General features: G+C 31.5%; 1 protein-coding gene across 26 annotated transcripts in view; it reads left to right on the forward strand.

The window, feature by feature from the left end:
• ZNF644 (zinc finger protein 644) overlaps positions 1-6,133 on the forward strand; it is a 96,664-nt gene extending 90,531 nt beyond the window's left edge. For all 26 annotated transcript variants that reach the window (XM_019957084.2, XM_019957093.2, XM_019957082.2 and 23 more), the window contains 2 exons: positions 3,535-3,637; positions 4,430-6,133. In XM_019957084.2, the coding sequence (XP_019812643.1) occupies positions 3,535-3,637; positions 4,430-4,622 (296 nt within the window). In that variant the 3' untranslated portion in view covers positions 4,623-6,133. The remainder of the gene's footprint in view (positions 1-3,534; positions 3,638-4,429) is intronic.
• The last annotated feature ends 2,891 nt before the right edge of the window (positions 6,134-9,024 follow it).

Consider the following 9,024-nt stretch of genomic DNA (forward strand, 5'->3'; position numbering starts at 1 on the left):
TTATAACAGCTAGCTGTTTTACTGAAAGGTGTATTCTAAAAAATATTTATATGGCCTTACAGCTCAACTCAATTTATTCTTCTTAAAAGTAAAATATTACTACCAATAGCAATGTGGATCCTTTATAAATCAGATAACTGCAAAGTGTTTTTTTTTTTTTTTTTTTTTACAGTCTAATGGTTAAAATTGATCACTTCAAACATTATCTGCCACCCTAAATAGGAAGATTTGAGTGATTGGGTTTATTCATTTCTGAAGAAGCAGTTATACTCAAGGAGAAAAAAATTAAGAATTTCCAAAACTAATTTAGTATTTTTTGTAAATTTCAAGTATACAAACAATGCTAGATTTAAAATACTTTGAAAGAGAAAAACGGTATATGTCTGGTTTGGTTTTTGACAGTAACAAATAAGGGCAAATAAAATTGTAAAGAAAGCCTTTGTATTAGTATAACACTATCTATGGCAGATTATTCATATAAATAACTTCAATAAACTTTTAGTTTGTTTGTCAGAAATATTGATGAGCCCTTAATACTAAAACTGACTTCTGTTAGTGATGTTGTTTTAATGTTCTAATGATTTCTGGTACAGTCCAGAATGAAATGGCTTTTCCCTTGAGGTAATAAAATCTGTTTTGAGAACATTTGTGTAATTGTCTTGTTTGTACATCATCTTTTTCATTTAGTGGAACATTTTGTGTTAATCATCTTTTTAATGTAGAGATTACCATATAGATGTCCCTTTTGTGTGCATATTTATAATATGTTAAATATTCTTACATATTTTTCTAAAATTTTGGGCAGTATTGTAAGGGTGACAGTTGGATGTTGTTATTAGAAAAAAAAATGTTCCTGTTAAATGTATTCATATTTTATGTTCTAACATAAATGACATTTCAGGGGATAAGAAATTTTAAAGTGATGATGGAGATGTTAAGATAATAGAGATATTTAAGTGTAATTACCAGAGGCCTCTGGTTTTTAACATTTTAACTTTATGGACAAGTTTCCAAGGATTCTCAATACTTGTTATTCCCTAAACTTATTTAGAACTCTTAAGTACTAGAGATTCTCAATCATATGCTGACAGAGTTGTCCTACTTTCTGAAGTCATAATACCTTCAAATATTAATTACAACAAAAACTATGGTATTCTCATTTAAAATTTAGATCTGATCATTCATAAGACAGCTTAAACTTCAGAGTTTCTAGAATTCATATAATATAAAAAATCAGAAAAATTCTTGTTTCCCTCTGTTAAAGTCAAAAACATTTCTACACCTCTGAGTAAATATTTCCAGTTCCATTTTTTTAACGTATCACAGCATCTAAATGTAATTTAAATGTTTTATAACTGACTGGTAAATCATTCTTTTACATACTTCCCCATCACCCTCTCTCCCTCTCCCTCAATTTGCTTTACACACCCAACATTATGGCACTCTGTAAACAAATAAAGGATGGTTACAATATATTTTATTTGTATCTGACAGTAATTTATTTACATTTTAGAAAAAATTTGAATACAGTGTGGCAATTTTGACAACACAGGAAGCTCATCAAAGATTCTGTCTGTAATCTCATGATACACCAAATGGTTCCCCTGTTCCATGTAACAGAGACAGGGATTGTGTGTGGTTTACCTTATACATAGGAAAAGAGGAGCTGACATCTAGTAGCACTTAGCCCTTTTTGAGTTCCTTAAACTCTTGTGGTGTATGAATTTCTTTGAAATTCACCTAAATTCAAGTTGCTCACCGAAGCAACTACGAAGAAAAATGTGCTGATTAGAGACTATGTGTTACCTCATTCTTTCTACTGGTTGTGAAGAACCTAGTTTCTACATGCAAGCTAGACTGGCAAGTGAAGAAAAGTGTGACTGCTAGCAACATGCTCATTTAAACAAATGATGCAGAAGTGTTCTACAGGAACTATAGTATATATTACACAGTGGTAGAACAAATTTATGTTCATATGCTGTTTAAATGTCAAAGGTTAAATTACTGGGTTTTTCTTTATTTTTCGTTGCAGAAGTATTCATTCAGTTCCTACCATGTGCCAGGCTCTTGAATGAGCTAACTAATGAGAACCTTGTAAGGTTTTTCTGTTCCAGATGTTGGTTGTTTAGCTTTGAAGCAGCCATTCTTAAATACTTAACTTGAATTCCTGTAGTTCTTTACTTACTAGATTCTTCTTCTGAGGATAAACAGAGAAAGACTGTGACACCTAGATTTTTCTTTTAAAGAGGCAAGTGACAGGAAGCAAAAGACAGTGGCTTGAATGAGATTTAGGCTTCTCATGGTTTTTAATTTTCTATGTGACATTTCTTTTAGCATTGCCACTTGACTACTGTAAGAAACAGTAGTCTATTTACTGGTTTTGTAATAGTAGCATCTGTTCTTTTGGAACCTGGACTTGGAAAACTCATTTCACACAATCATTGAATATCCAGTTCCTATTCTCTCTTCCCTAGAATTTTTCCGGGGCATTTCACATGACAGGTTAACAGAAGAAAATTCATTTGGACAACTCTTCTGTTACATTTGTTTCCCTTCCCCCTTGGGCCCCTAGAGATAAATTCTTACCATCTCTTCCTGCTAATTGACCAGCAGCACCCTGGAATACTATCATCACTTTGTTCAAAGGAATGGTGTAGTTGTATTTAAAGAATAAAATGTTATGTCCCATCTGTTCCTACCTATTAAAAAAAAATCTTTTTTCTTTATTAAATTAGATTTTTTAAAATAAATGATTAAAGGAGAAGTCAAGTAACAGAAATTTCAAGAACAGTTAGCACTAGAATTTTGATGCACTTTAACATAAAAATCTCTTTTTCCCCTTTTTAATCACATTTTTAAAATAGAAAATAATGTAACAAATAGTCATCATTTAATTTGTGGTCCATTTGTTAACTTATGTGAGATAATCTGGATCTATTTTTCTAGTAAAATAGAACATATGCTTGTATATACAATACAGATTGAGTTTAAAAATGAAAGTTGAGCATTCTTTGTCCTTTCAAATGTAGGGCTAGCTTATAATTTTAAGAGCTATTGTAAAATTCAAAATGAATTGCATTGAACTTTTTACTAAGTTTTCAAAGTATGTGAAATCTGATTAATGGAGAACTAATCAAATGCAAACTTGATGATCTTATATAAGATGTTATAGTTTTCCTGGAAGTAAGATTTAACCAGATGTTAAAATAATGTATATATGATTGTAAGAGAAAAGATTGCCATTGCTGTGGTAATTGACCACTTTAGTAATTTCAAGTTATTTTAGTTTTATCCTTTCAGTTCTGATTTGGTATGGTTAAGCATTATTTGAAAAATGAGTACAAGAAGTGTATATGCTGATAATATTACTGCTATTAGAGAACCAGCTGCAAGGTAGTGCATGATTCAGGGACTACAAATGAATGCAGACATTTTCTAACTTGATTTAGATGGTCTGACCTCCCAAGAAGTATCTGTATGTATGTGTACTTAGAATATGTAAGAAATGTTAAGTCTTTTTCTTCCCCTTTTTAGCCTTAGATTGTAAGCAAAAGAAATCAAGGTCAAGATCCGGAAGCAAGAAGAAACTTTTAACATTACCTCATGGTGCTGACGAGGTTTACATTCTCCGATGCAGGTATATGCCTATATTACCTAATCTGCTCAGTTTCTTCAGATTTTGCTTTGAGACGTACTAGTTATTTTGTTTGAAATTTTTAATTTTTGACTGAAGGTGCATTCTCAAAAATCAAGTTACAAATGAACTTTCAGAGACAGACTTAAAATCTTATATGGCTCATAATATGCTGTACTTCAACAACTAATCAAGTTTTTTATATTAGCTAAGGGCCTCTATGATATTGTGATTTGTAAAAGTGGCTTTTTTTGTTGTGTTTTATTCGTGTTCTTTGTTTCCTTTAATTTGATGTTTTTCAAATTGTCTTGAGTTCCTGCTTATTGGAAGTATATTTTCTCTCCACTTGTACTTCTGAGTGTAGATATACAGACTCATTCACACCTCCTTCCATACTCATCCTCATGCAGTTTAAGGAATTCTAAATTAAAGAGTGCATTTTTTTCTTTTGAAAAAAAAAAAAAAGTAGTGCATTTTGGAATTAAGATGTGTAGGTGTTAAGACCTTTTAATTAATTTTCATAGTAATGTTCCCATCTCTGCAGGTATTACTAGAGTTAGTATGAATTGGCAGTTTTAATATTACATTTAATCATTTTGACCTCACAAGTATTTAGAAACTGTTGTCTAGTACTATCTTCAGTATAAAGTTTGCCCTTTGTGTTTATGAATTTTATGTGAATTGGGTTTTTTGGGAGGGGGGAATTGGTTTTAAATAAAGGGAATTGGTTATGTTAAGAGAACTGTTAAATGGAATTGGTCATGTTAAGAGAACTGTTATCAACTTCTTCTGTAGGTTTTGTGGCCTAGTCTTTCGTGGACCATTGTCTGTTCAGGAAGACTGGATTAAGCACTTACAACGACACATTGTAAACGCTAATCTTCCACGGACTGGAGCTGGCATGGTGGAAGTCACATCACTACTCAAAAAGCCTGCCTCCATTACAGAAACTTCATTTTCTCTACTAATGGCAGAAGCAGCTTCATAGAACAAGAAAACCTTTTAAATAGAAAATTTGAATTGGATGTAAATTTGAAATTCTTTGTCTTTTTTTTTCAAAGCCACATTAAATTATCCATTTATAAATACTAAAGCAGGAAAATGGGGAAAAGTGAATGACAGTGACATCAGAGCAAATTGAGTACTTCAAACAGTAAGTAGTCTCTATATTTTATATAGGATGGAAGAGGTTTCTAAGGTTTACTACATTTAGTCAGTTAACTGTGTTCACTCAATGAAAGATCAATACATGTAAGCAGTTATTAATAAACTGTTGCACATGGATAAAGACAGACTAATTGGAAAATTATGTTTTCTGCAGTGTTACCAGAATCAAGGTTCTGTTTATTCCCCACAAGACTTGTATTGAAAAATAAGATATTATATTTTGTTTGTATATATTTAGTGTTTTGTATAATACCAGGAACTGCTAACTAAATTTACTCAACTTAGGGCATTAAATATCATGTACTTCATAGTTTGAGACTGTTCACTCAAATAGGGCAGAGTACTATTCTATCTAGACGTGTAAGTGTTTTTTTTAAATCACATGGAACGGTTTTTTTTTTTATACTAAAAAGTGGAGGGAGATTTGTTTAAACAAGTATTTCTAAAAGAAATATGTACATAGTCCTGGAAATTATTTGTGGTAAGGAAATATTCTTTACTCCAGTTGCATTTCTCAGACAATAAAGTGGTGCATCCATGCTACCTCCTACTTTGTCAACAAAGATGCTATTTACCCTTTACATTTTTGTATCATAATAGATTTTAAAAAAGTCTAATATTCTTTATTGCAAGACATCCTTTTGTTAACAGATTTGTTTCTTTTTAATGTTTTACCTAAAATTTGACATGCTTACAGGACAGGTTTGCCTCTTTATTTAACGTTGTAGAAATGTAATTAATAAACAATGCTCACTACACGGTTTAGAATAGGCTTTCTCATTTATAGTCTCTTCCAAATTTGATCAGTTAACAAAACTTAATACACCAATCGAAATATTTCTACATATGATGAGAATGTTTACAATTTAAATTTTAGAACTTGTTTTGGATGTGATTATATGTACGAAAATCGTGTAACACTATTGCTCATGCTAAGAACCGACTTAATGGAATTACTGAAATAAATGTGCTGTGAGGAATGGAAAATATGGTGCAGATGTCTTGGTCATGATAAATTGTGATTCTCCTTTTAAATTCCTTCCAAAAACAGATTAGTTCTTTTAATCTGAAATCAGATTCCTTTACAAATAACAGTTTTTGTATGCAAGCACCATTTCATTTTATTTCATGTAGTATGGCTAATACTATAGTTGAAACAAGGATATGCATTGATACTTTTCTTCGTATGTAAATAAAGTTAAAAGCAGTTAAAATAAGGAGTATTTTGGTAGAGTATATATACATACCTCACTGCCAGTGAAATTGCTTTCCTATGATATATCTCCTTACCAGAAAAATCTCTAAATAAAAAAAGACTTAAGAAAATTATAATGTCTATAGTGTGAAACATTCTTACTTTTATCATTGGTAGAAATTGTCCACTTGAGGTTGTGTTTCATTTGATTTATGTTGTTTATACATAGCTGGTTACTTTATTCACACACTTGATATGTAAAATTAGGAAATTGAACTAAATGAATCATTCCCAACCAATGGTCTCCTGATCCCTGGAGTATATAATAGATAGGAAAAAGTATTTGTATAAAATTATTTTCATTTTGCCAAAGATGTAATAGAAACTGTGTGTGTCTCTATAATGATGAGTCTAACTAAAACATCAAATTTCTTAACTTTTGACTGAAAATATACCAAGTCTGTTTTTACCAGTATTCTTGTATTAGGTTTCATTGATATAAATATATTCTATATTCAAATAGAATATATTTTTTAAATTGGAAGTCATACTACTGCATAGTAAGTAGTGTTCAGAAGTTAAGTATCTGAACACTTAATTAATTAAGTAAGTAATTCAGAAATTAAGAAAAAAAGAATCCTGGCAGGAAGACTAGCAATCACCAGAGCCCCTTTCAACTCTAATTTTTATAGTTCTTTGTTTGATTTTATTAAACCAGCTGTCAAGCTATAGAAATACAAGTAGAATAGGTAGTTTGACCACAGCTTTCATAAGCAAACAGATTAAATTTTTTACATTAAACTATTTTTAAAACAATGTTTCTTCAGGATGTAAGAAAGAATTAAATTATCAAATATAGTAATTCAAATTGGAAACAGTAAGCCAGAGAGATTCCTGAAAAGTAAATTAAACAAAGAACATTTCTCATAATAAAGATACTTGGGTTACAGAAATTTTTTAATTTCTTGGGGAGCACAGTTCACCTTTCATTTGGCAACTAGAAAGTTAATGATATATTTTCGTTTGGCTTCCACTAAAAAATTATGAAATGTTGTTTTAAGTTATATGATAGACTTTCATGTTAAAGCATGTGCTACTTCAGTATTCAGTATTGCCAAATTGTCTTTTACAGTTATTTTATCATTGCCTAAGATATTTGAGCTTCTTTTTCTTTTTTTAAATAGTATTGATTTATTTAATAGCATTAAAATGAAAAAAGTTAACCTTTCAAATTAGTATTTTCCACTATGCTTCTTTAGAATAGATTAGAACCATGGCATAGCTAATATCTCTATTTTAGATTTCAATTTAATTAGATAGATTTTTTTAAAGGACATACATATAACCTCTCAGGGACTGTACAGTTGAAACATACTGATCCAAAATATAGCTTTGATTTTTTTTTTCTTACTAAGAAAGTGTAATATCTGCTCATTTTAGAAATATTTAGAAAATGAAAAAATGAAAAATGGGTAAAAAAATTGTGGTACTACTACTCAAACACATTTATTGGATTGACCAAAAAGTTCATTTGGATTTTTCCATAAGATCTTACAGAAAGCCAGAAAACTTTTTGGTCAATCTGATACTTTTAACAGCTTGTTAATGTTTCTTTCTCTTGTCTTATTGTTTCAGTGTAGTTATAAATGTAATTATTATAATGTATCCACCCCAGTATCCCATTTTCCCAAGTTTATTTGAAATATAAGTGCTGCATTGTATAGACTAATCTCTGATACTTGATCTTGAGCATTTTCCACCACCAACAACCAGTTCTTTGATTCTCCAAACAATAGTTGGGTGTCCAATAGTTTAAGTCAATTCTGACATTAATTACCTGGAGTTAATGTCAGACTCCGCAGGTTAAAGGGGTCAGTCCCAAAAGACTGCCCACACTTCAGATGCCAGTCACAAATATCGGGTCACCCATACTTGAGACGACTGGCTATAAATCAAAGGTTGCCATGACTGACTCTTCAGGTTTGATAATTTGCTAGAATGGCTCACAGAACTCAGAAAAAGACTTGACATTACCAGTTTATTATAAAGAACATAACTCAGGAACAGTGAAATGGAAGAGATGCATAGGGCAAGGTATGCTAGGAAGGAAGGTGGCATGGAGCTTCTATGCACTTTCTGGGTGTACCACCCTACCAGCACCTTGATGTGTTCACCAACCTAGTAGCTCATCCCTTAGTGGGGTTATCATGGAGGTTTCATTGTTAGGCTTTATTGATTAAATAATTGGCCATTGGTGATTAACTTAGTCTCTAGCTCCTTTCCTCTCCCTGGTGGTTTCGGGAGGTGGTGGGACAGAAAACTCCAACCCTCTAATCCTCATGCCTTGGTCTTTCTGGTGACCCACTCCCATTCTGAAGCTATCTGGGGGCCCCCAGCCACCTCTCATGTCATTAGCATTTAAAAGACACTTTGATCACCCTGGAGATCTTGAGAGTTTTAGGAGATATGTGCCAGGAACCAGGGACAAAGACCAAATATTTATTTATATCACACCAGATGCAACACTTCTATGAGACAAAAACTAGTCAACATCAATAATATTTCAAACCATGAACTATAATTAGCATTCACCCCTGGTATGGAAGGTAGCTATCCAATTTGTTTCAACAATGGGAATTTGGTGGGTGTTTTTTGAGGGCCAGTTACTGATGTTTAGTCAATAGCTCATAACTGATTTCTTGATTCTTTAGCCTATATTATAGACATAGGTACAACGTTGTTCTTTCTTGATTACTTTGATGACAAATAATTGAATATTTTTAATTGCTTAGGTAGAGAACAGTAATAAGTAAAATTTAATTGATACCTCATTCTTAAATTAAGTCAGAAGTCAAGATGAACAGAGTGGTTATACTCTAATGTTACAGAGTTTTTCCTTGTTATTAAAGTTTTAGACAAAGTTTTTTACATTCTCCACATTAAAAATTTGTCATATTTCTATTCTAGTCTTGTTTTTCTGTTTTATAGACTATTCCTTTTTAAAAAAACATGAAATCATGATCATGCT

The sequence above is a fragment of the Bos indicus genome, chromosome 3 (assembly GCF_029378745.1).
Source record: "Bos indicus isolate NIAB-ARS_2022 breed Sahiwal x Tharparkar chromosome 3, NIAB-ARS_B.indTharparkar_mat_pri_1.0, whole genome shotgun sequence".
NCBI classification, from domain to species: Eukaryota; Metazoa; Chordata; class Mammalia; order Artiodactyla; family Bovidae; genus Bos; species Bos indicus.